The following is a 19,919-nucleotide window of genomic DNA, read 5'->3' as shown; positions in this document are numbered from 1 at the left end:
GTACTGAGGCAGAATCAGCAGCTGTGGCCTGTTTAAGATAAGTACATAAATTGTTTCTCTAGAGGTAGTGGCACATTAAATAAAAGGTACTAACTCAAACTCTAGTGATGTTATATTACTAACATTGCAAAAGCCATTAAAGTATGAAGTCTGTATCAGCTAAAGCAAACAGCTTTCCAACTGCTCAAGAAACCCATGCTTTAAAAATGTGAACAGAAACAGATCCATAGGCTGCAAGACTGAAAGTCTTTTGCTCTGAATGAAATGTGTTAATATTTGTTTTTAGCTGACATGCTCACTTGTAGTGTTTTGAAAGTGAACAATAGGGAATGGCATGTTGAAAACCCATGTAAACCAGAAATAAATAGGACTGGTGAGAGGCAAAACATTAGCTACACCATTTGGTTTGGCTAGCTCTATCTTCCGTTCACTTAGGCAGCATCTAAACTGAAGGATGAGTGGTGGTGTGTTCTACACTTCTGTTACCCAAAATGTCCAGACTAAATGACTGTGACTACCCTTGCCATGAATGACTCTCTTCTTCCTCATGTTTCCAACTTTGCTGCAAGTAAATGCAGGTTGTGGAAACAGCTCTCATTTTAATACACATTCAACACACATATCTAGAATGCATTCTAGACCAGAATACTGAGAAGCATTCCCAGGTCCTGCAGTTTAGATTTGCCCTTAATTCATGATTTACTGTGGTTTTTTTTTGTTCCTTTCTCATCTTCCAAAATTTATCTTACATTGTTTACAAAAGAAGAAAATCTTCTCCCTGCTGACAGCCAAGTAAGCCCTACCATACATGTATATTAATATGCAATAAAAGCATAAATCAATCCATCATGTGGCTGCAAGTAGTATCAAAAGTGGTTGTGAGTAACATCTAACGCCTGGGGCTGCATCTTCTTATACAGTGACTTAAACTAACATTAGTTACCAAAGGATTACTGAGTGTTTTTAAACGAAAAGACCTCACTTCTGGCTTAAGAAAGAATAACAGAAGGAGCTTCAACACTGCTCAGGTATTTGATAGCTAGTATTTAATAAATAATTAAATAAAACAGCTGAGATATATATATGAAACAAAATATGAACTTTTAAGCATGTCTGAAATATATACCCTGAAAATACAAAGGCTGTTATGATTGCAAATCAGTTCTCATAAACTACTCCCATCAATTAAACGACCAGTCAATAGTTCACAAAAGCATCAGAAATGTCCTTTTTACAAATTCATGGCAGGGCTTTGTAATATCAGAACTTGGCCACAATGTAAAGAATAGCCTTTTAGAGATCTTAAAATATAATACTACAGAGAAGATTAGCAACAGAGATCTGGGATGACTGGACAACAAATTCAGCCAGGATCATGCTCTACGAATTTATCAACATGGTGAAGGAAATTCAGGCACATAAACCACAGCCACTGCTTTTGACCTAAGAACATTTGTGCATGAGAATTATTAAGCATTGACCTAAGGAGGGGAAAAAACCCAAGTAAATAACGTGATCAGTTTTCAAGAAAGTAATTGTGTATGTTTACAAATACATAATTCTTTATAACAATGAAGTAAGACACCAGTAACACAATATTTTGATGTATTTTGCTTGGATGCTGTATAGACAATACTCTCATAGACCAAGTAGGTAATTATCCAACCATTTTTATGGATGAGATAATTAAGATTGCAATTCTGAAATTAAGTGCTCAGATAACACAGTAAATTGTTGGCAAGGCCAAGATTAGAACCTAGGACCTTCACAGGTACACAAAGGATACAATCACTTGTCCGGAAAACACGAACAAGCAATTTTAATGCAAATTAGTTTTGAATTTGTTCAAGTCTCATCTTCAGAAATAGGCTTACCCAGGTAAACACTCTCCACATAGTGCATTGCTGGTGGCAGAACAGTTGGCCTTCTGAAACCGGTTAACTAATGCACAATCCAGACAAGGCTTGCACTTCTGAAAGCCCCAGTCTTCCTTGAATCTGTTTGGCCTGCATGTCATGCACTGTGCATCCTCCCCATATCCAAAGCCGCATTCCTGTAGGGATTAACAAGCAATAGCAAGCTATTCAGTCACAGAAAGCCTGAACAAGAAGAAAATGCTGGGATAAAATGAAGACCTAGCGTAATTATTACTGAGAGTAGGTCTTTCTTGAGACAAAAGCCATCCTTTCAGCAAGTTCAAATGTGTTTTCCACTGCTAATAATCTCCCTTACTTCTATAAGTAATACTTAGTCATCCACTTTATTCATGAAACCACTGTGTATTTGAATGATAAAGGGCTTCAAGGACTCCCACAGTTTCATTATTACTAGCTTATGGTAGAATTATTGAGCTGTCTGTTTTTTAATTAGGTCAGTCATGTGAAAGTGCAGAAACTGGGACAAGTGAAATATAAAGGCACTTAGTTACAAAAACAGCAAAGAAGCACTTTGATATTAAGGTTCATAGCTAAGGTGAACAAAGTTAATTGCCAAAGAGAGTGCACTGATCTTCAAAGGCTTAGAATTTCTGTTACCAAATAAACCAGAGCTAGTTAATGACCATCAGCTAGGCATGAAACGTTGCTTAGCCACTAAGAATTTCAGAAACTCGATCCGCTCCAGTCCTAACAGTTCTTCTTAAACTGTTGGAAAAGTTCAACAGCTCTGCGGATCTGCATGATATTTTAGTACACAGGGAATACCGTTATGGTTGGTTATTTATCCCAGATTTAGCTGTTTAAAGAAATTATTTCCATTCATTTGCAAAAGAACACCTACTACCACTGACAAGCTGCAAAGAGAAACACTTAACAATACGTAATAGTCTGGGGACTGAATTCTGTGAACTGATTATCAAGAACTATCAATCTACTTCTTAAGAGTTATCAAATTACTAAGAGTTGCTATTCCCTTTTATCATCCAAATATCAAAATAATTTTTTTCAGTACTTTGGAGTTAAGATTTGATGCATTAGTGTCACACTGGAAAACAGCAAGAGGAATGCAACAAATTGCTGGAAAGGACTTACTGGGGAGGGAGTAGGTGGGAAAGGCAGAACATGGGGACCTTGTTCTCCAGTATGTGGTTTCAGTGGAAGAATAGGGAATTTTCCCATTGGGAAACTGCAGGAAATCTTCAACTTGGGCAACTTAAGAGAAGGTTTCCACCAGTTTCCACCACAACATACGCGTTTCATACATATAAACAATTTTTCCCTAAGTCACTGACCTAACCCAATCTGCTGCAGTAAAAAAGCTTTGAACCTTAGAAACACACAGGATCCTCCAAAGTTTTGCATTGAGAAAGCATCTATGGGACAAGCTCTGTGATGGAGTTGACCAATATGTATTTTATAGTGCTTCTACACTGAAATGATCAAGTAGCGATACACAACTTCAAATGCATTTTACTGGACATCTAAGAATTTTCTATTTTCTTTTATGTTAAGAATAACTTTACTCTCCTCTGAAGAACAAGTCCTCAAGCACACAGAAAACAAACAATTCTATGAAAGCAACTACAAATGGACACTAAAAATAGTCTTCCTCCTCTGTCTCTAGACCCAGAAACATAACAAGTTTTAATTTTTGGTTTGCTTTCTTTAGCTGAAATGTAGTTTATTACTCAGTCAAACGATGTATATTCGGATCTTTTGATAAATCGCTTGGAATCAGTCCCTCCCAAGTTCCTAGCAAACTTTCAAATATAAGGTTTAAATTAACTTAATTATAAGTTTTCCTTTCCAGACTACCTTTGAAGCTTCTGATCAAAACCAAGCAGGAAATGAAAGTCAGAATTAAATTCCTTCACTCTCTGGCCCAAACTACCAAAGCTTGAGTAAATTGTTTCTAGATCAGATCTGCTTTGCTATAGCTGGATGTATGGACACATCTTAGTGGTCCTTTATATCATGGAATGGTTTACCTAAAAGCTATAAAAATGGTAGATGAAATATAAAGAAATCTTCTGCCCAATGAATTTACAATCTTTTCAAAGACGGCTTCCAAGTCCTTGCCAGGAATTCTTCAGATACAATCCATAACAACTAAAACTTATGTATGTGCTTTTTATGTTCACATAATATTTGAGGTAGTTAACTGCCTGGCAGGTGCAAATAAATATTTAAGCTTGTAAACCAGGCAGAACTTCAAACAGATCTGTATTCATAATTAACCACATTCCCCAAACTGAAGGATATGATTTAGATGATGGATTCAAACTCTTTGAAATCTTGGACTTTATAATTTAGCAGTCCAGCAAAGATACAAACAATTGACTGTTCATCTTTTATCAGTACATGTGCAAAACTGATGTGCACCATTTTTTTCAGTGCTCTGTATACAAAGCTGTCAAGTTATATGGCTGATGAGATCTGAATAGTTCCCAACTCCCCTCACCCCTTCTATCCTCCCACTCATATTTTTAAAAGAGAGCTCATCTCCTGTGCAGTTCACCTCAGGACTGCAGAAAAGAGAAATAAAACCTGTAACATCAATTAGCTAGATTTCAAAAAAACATTTTTTATTTTTGTGCCAGAAAAAAAGAGTACATAAATATATGCTGTCTTTGTTCTTTGTATTGTGAAGCTTTCTGTGAAGAACACTTAGCATGCTCTCCCCTTTCCCCTTTCCAATGGTACCAGGCAACATTAACAAAAAATTTCTCTCTCGAATGACACATAGCACAAGCCAGGAGATGTGAAACACTAATTTAAAAAACTGCCATTAAAATTAATTAAAAAAGAATCTTCAAAATTCAAATGCACCTCTATTTTCTCAATACCTATAGAGCTTTCACTATAAGAGTATTGTGACATCTCATTATCTTTAACAAATGTATTTCCAGAACAATTTTTCTCAGAAACAAACTTCAAGTATTGAGTGGGGTGACTGGTCAAGGACACCTAGGAATATGTAGCAAGGTAGTTAACTAAATGCATAATTTAGTTTCAAGCTAAAAATACTGAAAGCATAGAATAATACAGACACCTCAAAGTACTACCATGGCACTGTTAAAATTTTCTTTCAGTAGATACTATCCAAACACTGATTCAGACAGAACAACCAAAAGTATAGCAGACTATAAGAGGTAATGGAGTTAAGTGGTATGGTTTTCCCTTAAAAGTTGAATCCAACAGAGAAAGTAAATGAACAGTAAATTAGATTTTAAACATTCTTTCAATTAAAATAACCTCATATTTCATTAAAAAAATGCTTTCAGGCACCATTAAGATCATAATCTTCAAGCACATTTTAGAATTTGTTTCTAGTTTCACTGATTATCCACAACCTACGTAAGTCCCTTGACAACAGAGTAGAGAAAGTTCTAGTTAGGCCATGATGATTAGAAGAATATTTGGGTATTCAAGAAAAAGTCTTCCAGGCATTAAGACACTTCTAACTGATGTCAGGTCACATAACAGGTTGCGCCACTACACTGGTGCTGGGAAATGAAGTCTTTACTAATACCTTTGAGTACATGGCCTTGTTAAACAGCACGGGGTTTTAGCTCCCTGAAATACCTCAGGCTGTGGATCAACCTCATCTAGAATCCAATAAAGAGCTATATCTATCTGCAGAAGTCTCTGAGCAGGACAGGCTGCAACAGTTTGCTGCAAACATGTCAGACTTAGCCGCTGTGGTAAACTGCAAGGTTAGGGTCAGAAAAGTTTCTTTCTCAGTGAGTGAGATTCAACATGCCTACAGGAAGCTCACTGAGTTTCCATGGGACTTCCCCAGAAACATGCATTAGCCTCTCCTGAGCTGACATATGGCAGGGCTTCCTCACAAGCAGCTCTCTTGCTGCTTGTTAAAAGTTAGAGTGACTGCTAAACATGGTTGCAGCTGCTCTCGGTAACTCCACTGGGACAACATGTCAATCATGGCACACCACCTCTCATGTTACAGAGGTGCATGAGGATTGTTACATTCAGGAGTAGTTTCCAACAGTACCTGCCTGTTTAATTCATAATTCCTTTTTCTGAGACAACATGCAGGTCTCTTCTTTCTTCATCATATACCTGGTGCAAGGAAGCAACCTGTGATACAGAGCCCTGCCTTAGCAGCCATCAAGCTGCCTCTGTCCCACTGGCCCTCTGTACAGCAGCTGTCTCTTGGTGACAATATTTATCATTACTTATGTGGTGGCAATGCTGGCTTAAAGCACTCTCCCTTTCATCTCTTGCTTTTTCTTCCTTCCTTGTCATATATCGTCAATATAAATTCTGAGTTGCAATATAAGCTTGATGAAGCTGAGATATGGATTGCTTTTACATATATACAAATATATACATACATATAAATTTTAAAAAGACATGGAAGCCATAGAATTACCCAACTTTTTTTTTTTTAAAAAGCAAATGAAAGGTGAAAGGATCCGAAGGACTCTCATTTCCATACTTGAACATTTTCAAGAAAAAGGCTGAAATCCAAACGATTTCTTTTTTCTGCATTAACTGTGATTTGTATAGATTTGAATCATATATAAGGTTTGATTTAATTCAGAAACACATATAAGACAAGACAAAAGGCTCTTGCTACCAAGCCACACCAATCACTATTCATGCACTGGCAAATTGAAGCCACTTAAAGAATGAAAGATATTAAATCACTTGCTTGACTACATGATGCTTTGCTTCCTATTAAATGAATGATAAATTAAATAATGCTGAGCCACATGAAGTAAGCACTTCCTTTCGAATCAATCCATCCCAGAAAAAAAGCACTGCTTAACAACAACAACAACAAAAACCAAAAGAAGCCAAACAGAAAACAACTCGTAACAAAAACCCCACACAGTCAAAAGTAAGCTACTTCAGTGGTTCAAAGGTTTTGCAAACATTACCAAGGACAGACGTTTATGAGAAGAAAAGGCTATATAGAGATTTTTCTTTTTTTAAATGAACAAATAAAAGCAAACAAACATGGGAAGCAGCTTTCACTCCCTTCCCCATCAAATCTAAATTGTTGATACACTAAAAAAGCTGGCTTTCTTCTGATGGCAATGTGTTAAAAGTACTTTATAAAAAATACAATCAACCTAAGTGATTAATGGATTTTATTTCTAAGCTAATGCAACATCTGCAGTGCTGTTGTTAGAACAGCTGATAGGGAATCAGAAAGGAGAAGTTGAGGGTGTTTTATTTTTTCTTATTTCAAGGAAGAAAAAGTTACTATAAAAACATTTTTGAAAAGGAGAGCCCCACTAAACTGTGACAGCAAAAGCTGAAAAGAATAGTCTAGATTCAGAACTAGAAATAAGGCTAGATTTTTGGTGGTTTGGTTTAGTTTTGTTTCATGCTCTCAAGGGTGTATGGAATTGCTTATCTTTACAGACAGAAAAGTCAATTGAATAGGTTGAGCATTGGTTTGCAACTAATATTAAACACTCATCATAGAATCACAGAACAGCCAAGTGAGTGGGAACGTTGAAAGAACACCTGTTTCACAGTTTCTTGGGTCAGGGACCTGAACCGAGATGATCTTGCACCCTGTCCAATAGCATCCTAAAAACTTTCAGTGGTGGGCATTCTACCATGTTCCTAGGGAGGTTGTCACAGCAAATTTTTTCTCTTTGTAAAAAAATTCATTCTAATATAGAAATAAAACCTGCCTCCTGGTACAACTTGCACTCATTGCCCCTTGTCTTGTCCATGCCGTGCCTTGTGAAGAGAGAGCTTCTGTCCTCTTGTTCCATTCTATGGCCTCTGTCTACTCTGTTTCACCAAAAAATTCCTGCATGTCCATGGGCAAGTTGATTTATGTGTCTCATGTATAAATTGAGAAAAGGCAACAGCATCTCCCCAACTTAGAGGTATGAAATGTTCACATAGTATAGCAACAAAGGTCATATATGTATGACTGAAGTTGTAAATAATAGTTGTAAAAAAAAGTATATATATACGCACACACATACATAAATCCGCTCTGTACAGGTGGTATTTTGTCTTATATTTTTGTATAGCTACTTATAACAAGAAAAAAATCTACATATTTAGATTGTAACTAAGATGAAGTAGTTTCTCATAAACAAGAGCAAAGTGAGGGCTCTACAGTTCAGTCCTTGACATTGGACCGGTCTGCTTCAATTTAACCAGCAGGAGAAGTTCTACCTGAACTGAGTTTCAAGGGAAGGAATTAAGGACATATGTTTACATCAATGGTTCACATGGTCCACTGCTACATGGCAGCTGGGCTTTTATATTCAACAATATAGGCTGAGATGGTTTGTTACAAAGAAAAAAGAAACTTGTCTGTCAATTGCTTAAAACATTCAGGGGGAACTGAACCAAAAAAACGTACCGCTAACATTGTATTTCACCATATACTTAGACATACAATCATGCTCACATATCCAGCAGTATATCTGATTTTATCCATGAGGACTAAGTATTTGATAGGAAAACAGACACATTATTCAGTATTAAGAAACTGTTATTAAACTACAGCATGATTACATCATTGCTTTCACATATGTAAAAAACCCAAGCAAACAAAACTCCTCTTGCGCTGCCAATTACTTCAAGTATAATATTAAATCCCTTTTGCCCTTGCATTCTGACCTTTGACTTAACATACTTGTTGCTTCAAGCTGTAGCTCTGCAAGACTACTTTCAAGCACATTTCAGTAACAGCCACAGCATCACATCCTTCGCTATAATTCACAGAAAATTGTATCTCTATTTATAAAGGAAATTATGCTTCCATTCACATTTAGGTTTGAGCAAAATCTCTTTAGTTATTTCAGTTTTGTATAGTAGAAAAAATATTTTTGGAAGTCTATTAATGACTGGGAGAAGTAATTGCCTACGCAGTAAAATTGATAAAGCATTCATATTTTAAGTCCTAAGAATCAGGACTAATAGCTGAAGTAAAAACATAACTTGAATAGTGTACTATTGCAAACTGTAACCTCCCTGTTTTAGTTTAGCGTTCCTTTATTAAATTGGGAGTAATTACTGAAGGCGTTAGTTTTTATGCTTTTGTTTTTTATTTGCCAGCTAGTTAAGTAAGCTTTATCAATGGACATAGTACTGGCCCACTGTTATAAAGTGCCATATTTACAAGTACCTTTATAAATTAAAACACCTCCTAGAACCTTTGAGTTCACAAATTTAAAGACAATCTGAAAAAAACCAAAACATCCAAACAAAACCACATCCATGTTGTAAGTCATGTTCAAATCTCTGCTTCAGCAGCACTGCTTGCATGATGAAACCTTAACTAATACTACCTGACATAAAAAGCAATTCTCACTAAAGTGTGAAACTAAGTATTCTGTCAATGCACTGAACACTAGCCACGGTAAGGTGGGGGGGGAGAGAGATAGGGAAAATGTGTCACTCAATTTCAGTAAATCCCTTCAAACCATACACAAAATCAATACTTGTGCTTTTTTTTCAGAGCTGAATATAGGAAGAAATACAAAGTCATAAACTGAAAGCTAGCTGTAGTTTGAACACAAATACACACCAGACTTAGTAATGGTTCGCATTAAATTTTCAAAACATTTTAAATTCCCCTAAACACCCTAAATTCCACCTCTAACATCCTTTCTACACTATTAGTAGAAGTACAATACAGAGTTTGCCCTTCTATATGCAAAGGGCATGTGCTTTATGGCCCCACCTATCAGTTGTGGATTTGACTGTACAGTTATGTCTTGGTCACAGCTTTACACTCTAACGATGGACAAGATGTAGTTTAGTGGCTGGACACTGATGAAAGACTCTTATGCTTATGCATGAACCTTGACAGGACTGCTCACCCTTCATGATACCACCCTGCACTCTTTTGCCTGACCATCTTCACACCTCTAGCACAACACACCTGCTTGCCCAAAACACCTAATCTCCCCACGACACATAACTTATTCTGTTGTCTCTTTCACCTCCAGTAATTGAGTTAGTGAATCCCAACATATCCCTGCCTCCTTCTTTCAGCTATGTCTTCCTTCATTATTCTCCATCCTTGTTCATACACAGCATCTACTTCCTCTGTGCTGAAAACAACTAAGATCCCCCTCATGACTTGCATACAGACTTGAAATTTTGCTGAAAATTTTGCCAAATGAACTTCCTAGTTCTACTGAATCCAAGCCCATAACCTCAGTCAGTATTCATCTCCATTGATTCATTTTTGCTCTCCTAAAAAACCTGGTAACTCCAAAACTTTTATGAGGATTTTCTTTTGGAAGAGATGGAGTTGTTACAAAAGCAAAAAACAATTACATAAAACTCAAAATAATAATACTTCCTTCTCCATGACATTATCAAGGACTTCTTATGTGCTTTCTAAATATTATCATGTGTTTTTCTGGCCTCAACTTTCTTTACGTGCAGTAAAGACAGGAATTAGGTTTATAGCATTTTTAGTAATTTGTAAAACACAGAAATTGAGCATGACTTGACTCTAGCTTCCCAAAATGCTCTAACCACTGACCTAGTAAAAACAGAACAATCACCTATCTCTGACCTCTTCTAAGGAAATATGTCAGCTCTCACTTGAATCTTACCCTGTATTTATGTACTTATGACCTTATTTTTATTATAAACCATTCTATTAAAACAAGCTGTCATAGAGAAAATATTTAAACATTGTCACCTAAAATCCAAAACCAATTGTGAATGCCAGCACTGCAAAAATTAAGCCTCCCTTCCCCAGTTCAGTAGTCTACCAATCACTAGTTTGAAATTTGTTTTTCATATTCTTCTCTACACAGTGAGGTTATTCAGTGTTAACTTGTTGTAGATTTTTTCCATTTGTAGCACTAACTCACCTTTGAAAAAATAATTTGAGCGCCCATGGTACTGTCTACTTTATTAATGGCATCACCATTTTCTGTACTGAGCATTTTATATAAAGAGAACCAGGTAACACAGTTCTTGAAAAACTGTAAAAGGCTCAAATGCCAAAACAGTAATAATAAAGTATTTCCACGTAAGCACAGATCTCCATTATTTTAAATCACATACATAAACACACTTATCAGAAACAAAGTAAATTGCAGAAAGCATGATTTCCTTACCTTTGAGAGTTCCATTCCAGGCCCGCACTGTTTGCAGAGGATACAGTTTCCAGTCTGGTCCCTAAATTCTTGCTCTCTGCAGTCTCCAGTCTCACAAATTACCCTACTTAGCTAAAAAAACCCCACCAAAACCCAAAAAGGTAAAATCATCAAAATGTATTCAATCTGAGAAATAAATTCATGTTTTGATCTTAAAAATGAGTCTCCACATTATCAAAAACTTTAAATATGGCCATGAAAATTAATTATCTAACTCCAAATATGACTAAGTGGCCTGAAAATTAAAGGGCCTCAGTACTCAGTGACTTGCAATAATTTTAAAATTTTCAGAAGACTCACTTGATATTTGGCACCTGTTAATTATCACCTGATATTTGGAATGTTAAAATACTTTATTGTTTGAACATGGGTTAAGTTTCTCACCTTCACTTTAAGAAAAATGTACATGACCATTTACTAAGCAATTTTCATGACAGTAAGCTACATCACATCCCATTTAACTGTGTCATTTATTTGTGATTTTTTATTTTTCTAAAGATGCTACAACAATTGAATAAATGAGGTAAAACCTATTCCTTTAAATATATGTATTGACAGATTTTAAAAGATCACTCATACCTTTTGGAAATTTAAAAAAAAACCCAACCCGAACTTGTATGAATACTATTTATTTTAAATTTTACTATCAGTTTCTATTTAATGGGCCAAATGGGAGAGAATCCAATTATCTGACTAAATCAGAAACTACAGTTATGAGAAATACCACAAGTAGTAATATCAGCCATGCAAAGTCTCTGGAATTTTACTCCAGGAATATTAGCAAACCCTGTGAGCTCCCTGAATAGAATTTTAAATTAAATATTTACATAGGGGCATCCATCACAGAAAGTGTTTGCCACAGGGTAGGGTATGGTCAGTCTTTGCGAGCGAAGATTTGGGAAAGGTCTTTACCCTTCGAGCCTGCACAATGGATTTTTTTAGGTGAGACACAGTGTGCGCTGAACTGAGCCCACCCTTTAATCCTGAGGTTCATCTGCCGGGGCCGAGCAAGCTTGGACGGTGGCAGTGAGGTCCTCAGGACGTAGGCTTGTTTAGAGTGACCTTCTCTTAGATGGATGGCCTTACAGGGCTGACGAGCTCCATCTGCCCGGGGCAGTCACTGCTGCGGCCCTTTTGCCACAACTGCTACTAAATTCTTACTTTGCGTATTGGTCTTTTCAGAAGGACCAAAGCCTTTCTGGTAGCTATGAAGAATTAATTACCTTGCCTATGCAAGCCAGAGTTAAGTACACTTAGTAGACAATGGAGTTGTGTCCTATGCCATGTTCTGTCGATAAACGGAATACTCCAAACTCACAAATTATGTATATAGCATTCTGCAAAAAGAGGTGGTCACTGCAAATTCCTACCATCTTGGAAGTGAAGCAGTACCACTTTCACAGCACTACACTGGCCTCTATGTTCTGACCTGGTCCACTGGCCTCTATGTTCTGTTCTGTCCTCCTCCTCCTCCTCCACGAAGAGGCTCACAAGGTAAAATTTTATAATTGCATGTGAGGAGGAACAAGGAATTACACAAATCAGTTGACCAAGCTTACTTTCAAATCAGTAAAACATGTATGCAATTGTCTCCGTTTAGCATTTTAATACTTTTAGTGTTAGCAGTAATGTGTAAAACAAAAGACATAATTTCTGAGTTCAAAACAGTTTTTTTCAACCCAGGGAAAAAAATGTTAATTTTTAACTTACCAAATATGCTAGTAAAATTATGAGCATCTTCAGTTTATCATCTCCTTGTAATCCTTTGGCATCCATTTCTTACAATTAAACCTTTCTCCCTAGAAAAAATATAAAAAGGGAAAAAAAACTTCATGTCACTCAGCACATCAAAATATATACTGTCAATGCCATTAACATATTTCAGATGGCTCCCTGGAAGCTGCTAAACAACAAATATAGGCTTTAAAAATCATACTCCTTTTAAAGGCAAGACAATAAACACAAAGTTTCTATAGCTTTAATTCTCAAAAGAAGAGACTGCTATCAGTCTAGATTAGAGAACATTAACATTTGTAAATCTAACATCCCTAACATATCTTTCTTGCTTGTCCAGTCAAGTACGTGATCAACAGACAAAAATAAATTTCTTCAGATATGCCAAATATATAGCTGTTCATGAGAATGTTCCTTCTGTATTGCAATGTCCAGCAGAATGGGTTTGCCTAGTAACTAACAAAACCTCTTCTTACTTCATTCTGCAAGCCACTGGAGGCATACACAGGATCTGTTTCTACAACCTACCTAAAGGATATTACTTCTAAAGATGTGTTAACATGACCGTTTATGATCTGGTAGGCAAAGACTATTATAGAAGACATTTCAGACAGCATAACTGAATTACGTCCTGTCTCAGACAATTTTAATCATAATCTCAGAAAAGAAGAAAAAATGGATCATAAAGCCTTGCTTAATTATTTTTTAAGAAGCAGTAATGAACAAACAATTACAAAAAAGGAAGTTATTTGAAACAATTATGGAAAGGAAGTTCTAGATCGGGATGTTTTGTTGGATTATTTAATCAACAAATTGCATCCCCGCAATTATTAAGAATATTGTGCCTGGACAACAGAACATTTTTTCTCTGCTTACTTTCCTTTTGGTTATTGGATTATTTGTGTTAAAAGTCCAGTTTCTTACTTTTTGGTTTTGTCGGTAACCTGGAAATGCAACTGTTAATTTTAGTTCTGAAATCTAACAATAACAAGAAAAGAATTAATAAATCCACCTTACAAAACATGGTATTTGAATTGGATCCTAATATACCTAATATGACAGTTGTATAACATAATTGCTTTCAGCAACACGTGAAAATTAATGTTTAAAACATTTCTGGCCTTCTTCAGAGCCTAAGGACTGATGTTTAATTATGCTGTTTTAAAGGACAAAATAAGAAATTTTTATAATTTAAGAGTAGAGACTGACAAATGAAAGGATGAAACTCAAAACATGAGGAAAATACTATAGAAAATATTAAGAACAGTTGCAAAATGCTTTACAACATTGAACTATTGCAATAATATGCTTCCAAATATGTACAACCAGAATGAGTATAAACTACAATTAACACAAATTTCACATTTTACTGCATGAATACCCTAGTTAATAAATTCTAATCAATAAGAAGAAAGTAAACTTCAGTGGCATTATTGATATCTTTTAAGATAAGTTGTATTTTCAAGTGCAAAAAGAGCTAAAGTCTCTGAGGAAGAACAGAACAGGCAAAGAGATGTGTCAGAGGACACTCTATAGGAAAGCCAAGCCTGGAAAGCCAAGCTTACATTTTTATGGTTATTCTCACTCAGTGATGGTAATGGCCCATAGGCCAATGACAATTATCAGATTATATGCATGCCATCGTGGGTAAAAAAAAAGAAGACATTCTATCAAGTAATACAAATAAATACATATATAGTATTCAACATACGTTGCTTTTTTAAGTCTGAGGAAAAAAATAAGGCAAGAAACACAAAATGGAAAATCTCAGAATTAATTCTGAATAACAGAAACAACAATTTCATCTAAAAAGTACTGTAGAACAAGTAGAAAAATGAAAAATGAGAGTCAACAAATTTTAAAAGTTATTAAGTGCACAAGGTTGTCATGAGAAGTTGACAATGCTAATGCTGAAAAAAATTAGGTATATTAGGAACAAAACAATTTCTAGTAAAAGCAAAGTCCAAACAGTGGACAGAGTAGCAGGAAAAATACTTTTAAGGGAACTCAGAAGCTTCAAGAAATGTTTCTCATCTATTTTTTGAAAGATACCAAATGGGTAAATACACACATCATATATTATATCTTCTGGCCAAAAAGTAACTGAGTATCTGCTAAGTAAAAAAAGATTAGATAAGAGACAAATTGTGAGACTTTGCACCTCAGTAACCTTGAAAAAAGTATCAAGAAAGTTTTAATCTTGATCATGTTCAATTTTGCTATTCATTCCCTTTGGAATGCTACAGAAATTCAAGAGTGGTAATGTCATGAAAAAAATTAAAACTAAGAATAGTAATACAATGAACAATTCTTTCCTGTATTACAGTAAAGCAGTCCTGTAAAACAAGCTTGACTTGATTCAGAGAAGACAAGACAGTAAAGCTAAAAGCCTAAAAGCTAAATGAAATAAACTGATTGAACATTAATTTAAAGAATCATGCTGAAATTAATGGGATTTGGGAGAAAAATCCACATTAACTTCTTGATTTCACATAGCAGCAGTGGAAAAAATAAATACTTCATATGCTTTGTTAATTGCTATAGGAGTTAAAGCTTTACAGAAGTGTGAAGTGAAATAAAGCTGTAAATGTAACTGAGTTGCTTAGAATTGAATGTCAAGTGATTATTCCAAGTCATATCAATTTATAGTCATTATATTCCTTAGTAATAAATAAATAAAATATGGTACAGTTCTAATGTACTTATGTAATTATGACCATCTATATAATACTACCAAAATTTCAAAAGTAGGATTCTTCATAAGGTTAAAAGTATGTTTTATTGTAAATGTCAATATTTTCTTTTGCTTCTGAAAACAGATGTGTGACATATCAAAAAGAAATTGAAGATTGTAATAACTGTATATTTTTATGTCAAGTTTCATATAGAATTGTCAATACAAACTGTATATTTTTATGTCAAGTTTCATATAGAATTGTCAATACAAACAATACTGGTGAGCTATACTGAGCCTAATGATCTAAAATATGGAGCTGTAACAAAATTTGAGAGGTCTGTTCTTTCTGAGCAGGTTACCTGAAGTATGGAAAACTAAAGAAAACTAAGAACAGCCCAAATAACTTCCCAGTAGATTAATTATTTCAAATAAAACTATATTAGCTTTGTGTAATAAAGGCATATTAATCCTATACCTCTTTTCCAGTATGCAATAACCTGATGATTTAATATTGGTAAAAAAAATCAGTATAAAAACAATTTATTAAAATCAATATTGAAACAAAGCTAATTATGCACTTTCATGTTTTTAATATTCTACAGTCACAACCAGAATAAAAACCAAGTCCTTAACAGAAGGTAGTACAGAATCACGAGCAATATTAAAAATCTTATTGGTCACGCTGACAGCTTGTATTTCAGTTTTGGAATTACCATGTCTTTACAAGATGATCTTGTCATAGTATGTATCTCAAAGACTTTTAGAACACAGAAAGCACGTGGTAAAGCATCCTGCACCAAAATACATTCTGTTGACTTAGGTGTGAAATTTTATTGCACCTGTGAAATATTTTCTATTTAAAATAAAATCTACTGCCTTTATAACACTCTTGCCAAATCCAACACCTTCAATCATCAGGAGTCCCACAACCCAGAGTAAATTTTCAAAATCAAGTGTTTTAGAACTGGCATCGACTATTATGGACTTCAACTTATCTATACACTTTATTAAGCTCAATTTTTTGACTGATCGTTAAGAGTTTGATGCGATCTTTTAGTTTAGGTCTAGGATGTATCTTCTATAATCAACAAATATTCCAAAAGAAGCTTGCAGGTCTATGGACCTTAAACATCAGTGCACTTCAATAGGTTTAGCACCAAAACACGTTCAAATAACTTCAGCAGACATGTATGAATGAATGCCTGTGGTATTGGACCATGCCATCATCACGCCCATTGCCATTGTTCCTACTAAAAAATCACCTAAGACTATATACTGATTATAACCTAAAAGAAAGAAATAAACCAGTGTACAAGAAATGATCACTGTTGAGAGCACAAAAAAATGTTTCTGTCGCTACAACATTTTCATAAAAATAATGCAAAGGCACATTAATAGTTAAGGCACATTGTATTGAAAGCAAGGCCCAAAGGAGCTATAACTGTGCCAGCCCCATGTTTCCTGTTTCTATCTCCAGTTTGGTCAGAAGTCCTGTTTAAAAAGCAGACACTGCAGCACTTCACAATATGTTGCCATTGGGCAAATTTGTTCTCTCATGATATCAAGTGGCATTACACTGATGTCTGTTGGACACAAGCCATTCACCTCATATGCTTTCAAATAAGATCTAGAATAAGTTTGTGCCTCTAAAATATGTGTAAGCAAACAGAGGTTAAAGATTATTTATTCTTGTCCAGATACTGATATTTAAAATGCTTCGGTTATCTTCAATTTTATTAAAAGAAAGAAAACTGTGGACATAGTTTTTTGAGGTCAGTACATCATTCAAAATACATCTTATTAGGTTAAGAGTAATATGCTAGCTCCCTAGCAATACTAGGGAAAAGCAATCATCATTTGTAATGTACTGAACTCAGGAGAGAGAACTTGCATTAAGAAACATGATTGCATAATTTTAAGGTAGTGTGGGGCCTACTTCGCATATGTAAAAAGAGGGCAATATCAAACAGTAAGTTAAGAATATGTAATAAATACATTGCAGAAGTGAGAACTTCGAGCCTTTCAGGGTTCCAGAATCTGCTGTCCTCCAAAATTTACTCTTATGTTTACTTGCTTGCCTGAGCAGTAGTCATCATTATATTTCAAAGTCCATGTCAGAAAAATATTTCTTCTTTCTCTCCAAAAAAATTAAAGTTCCACCATGAAAGACACACCACCTCAAGAATTAAAGCAGCATGATTAAATTATGGCTAACTAGCAGGTTTCTCACACATATAAGCATTGAAACTTTGAAGTTAACATCATCCATCTTCTAAGGGAAACTTTAGAAAGGGTAAAGCATCCCAACTTGAAATTCACTTCACTTTACTTTCCTAGGTCTTATAAGTTTCCTGTATTAGATTTGATACTCATACTTGACGACCACTTTTCATGCTCTCTATAACACTGGCAAAGAGTACTCTGACAAGTTCTGGATAAGAAAGCGGGATGAAAAACATAATCATCTTATCTTACCAACAGAGGTCTCTGCTATGCAACAATAGGGTCTCAGCTCCCTTCTAACCACCCTGTTTCCCACCTGCAGCTGTCAACTGCATGCAATAAAACAACAAGAAGTGGCAGGTGGCTTTAGCAGAGTCAGTGCCCCACAGACAAGAAAGAATGGAAAGTACTTACACCTTACACTGCTACAATGACAAAGAAAGGGAGCAAGTTAGGGACAAGAACTTCCACTACAGAACTACATATTTTTATTCTGTCTCATAGTTCTAGAACACCTTCCCTTTACACCCTGCCCACAAACCTTGTACTCTTCCCCTTTGTGAAGTAAATGAGGTCTTGTCTGACCACATTTGCTCCAACTGCTCTGAGAAGGCCCATGTGGGGCAAAAAACACCCTTACTGTCAGCTAAGGTTCATTCATCACATGAAATATCATGTTGAATAGATCTGTATTTTTCAGAAGCTGCCATACATGAAATCATACAACATTAGGCAGTTAAGAATTTATTTCTAATTTTGTAAAGACAGAGGTAGCAGATTAAACATCACTGGTGATCAAAAACATTTATATCTATTCTAGGGGCTGAGGGAGAAGAAAAAAAGAGATTTACACATAGCCAGAAATATTTGTGCTTTCTCTAAATACCATATGCTTCAACTTATGTTAGCTGAAGTTGATTTTACAGGAATAATGGTGACAAAACAGTTTATCATCTATGTTCTTCAACATATCCAATTATCGTTAATTAGAAATTAGAGTGAAATATTGTAACAAAGTTGCAGTGTGGTGACATTTTTTCTACACTTAAAGTTTTTAGAGGATCAGAACCAGTGATTCACACAAGAAGTCCCAATCGCACCGAAGCTGATCAGACTACTCCTACAAATAATGAACAATTCTGTGCTTCAGCATCAAAACTGTGATTAACAAAACTGTTGCTCCTTTTATTTAATGCATCTCACCCACTTCAAGTTCTAGGAGACACTAGTTTGCTAGATGACACCTCAGTGTAGAGACACTTCTGTACTTAGATATGTGAATAAGTAATACAATAAGAACAATACATTCATATTTCAGTTATACCAAGATATAGTAATTTTTAGGAATCAATAATTATAAAGCATTGGTTTATAAGCTGGTTAATACAGTAACTATTGCAATGGTGCAATGCCAATATATTACATTTATCCATCCACCCTTTAGCGGTTTTGGATGGCATGTTAAAAACCACAGACGTGAGCTACTTTCATTCACAGCATTCTCTTCTACTAGGATTGCAACTGCAAGTTGTGGAAACTGAGAAAAAGTAATGTACTGCATCCTTCACTGATATTTTAAGTATCTTACTACTGAACTAATAAAGAAGCTTACTTCTAGTTAAAAAAAAATCCTCCCAAAACAACACACCAAAACGCCCCAAAACCAACCAACCTTCTTCTATGGTAAAAAGCTTCCAGGTGACATACCTAACTTGTTTTACATCTGATGGTGAAGGTGTGCTTGAAAGAGATTATACAGGAGTTAAGAAACCTACCTAGAGATTGAATCAATTTGCCACTTACTCACTAAATGCTACTAGACCACTTTGTTGACTTGATAAAAGCATCCATCTGAAGCAATTGTAAACATAAAGGTGGTAAATAGGCATTAAGTATCGAGATTTTTCATGAACGTCAGGTAAAGCTTTCAGTCCAAGGTCAAATTAATGGAGACAGCCATCAGCAAAGGAAGTCAAACAATCAAAGGCTTTTCACCAAACAGAACCGTAATTGGGGCTTTTCAAGCTCTTACCCGCCACAAGAAAAAGTTAGTAGCTCCTATTCCTTCAACTCCAGCTCCAAAATTGTTTGAAGCAAACAGCAGCTCATTTATGCAGCAGACACGAGAAGCGCTTGTGAACATGAAAGCACAGCTTTCAAGGGCTTTTTGTTCGCCGCACTCCGGGGCGTGGAGCGGCGACTCCAGAGCTGTCGAGACCC

At 35.5% G+C, this 19,919-nt stretch overlaps 1 protein-coding gene across 2 annotated transcripts in view; it reads right to left on the bottom strand.

Annotated features, from left to right (window-relative positions):
• The window catches only part of TNFRSF19 (TNF receptor superfamily member 19), a 59,129-nt gene that overhangs the window by 33,408 nt on the left and 5,802 nt on the right, over positions 1-19,919 (bottom strand). Inside the window, exons 1-4 of one of the 2 annotated variants that reach the window (XM_018071497.2) lie at positions 19,732-19,861; positions 12,776-12,864; positions 11,027-11,137; positions 1,875-2,053 (exon numbers count right to left, since the gene is read on the bottom strand). In XM_018071497.2, coding sequence (XP_017926986.1) covers positions 1,875-2,053; positions 11,027-11,137; positions 12,776-12,841 — 356 coding nt within the window. In that variant the 5' untranslated portion in view covers positions 12,842-12,864; positions 19,732-19,861. Of the gene's footprint in view, positions 1-1,874; positions 2,054-11,026; positions 11,138-12,775; positions 12,865-19,731; positions 19,862-19,919 lie in introns of those variants that run through there. The other variant, XM_008920770.3, reaches the window with a different exon arrangement.

The sequence above is a fragment of the Manacus vitellinus genome, unplaced genomic scaffold (assembly GCF_001715985.3).
Source record: "Manacus vitellinus isolate BGI_N305 unplaced genomic scaffold, ASM171598v3 scaffold_2_pilon, whole genome shotgun sequence".
NCBI classification, from domain to species: Eukaryota; Metazoa; Chordata; class Aves; order Passeriformes; family Pipridae; genus Manacus; species Manacus vitellinus.
This window is presented reverse-complemented; position numbering and strand designations above follow the sequence as displayed.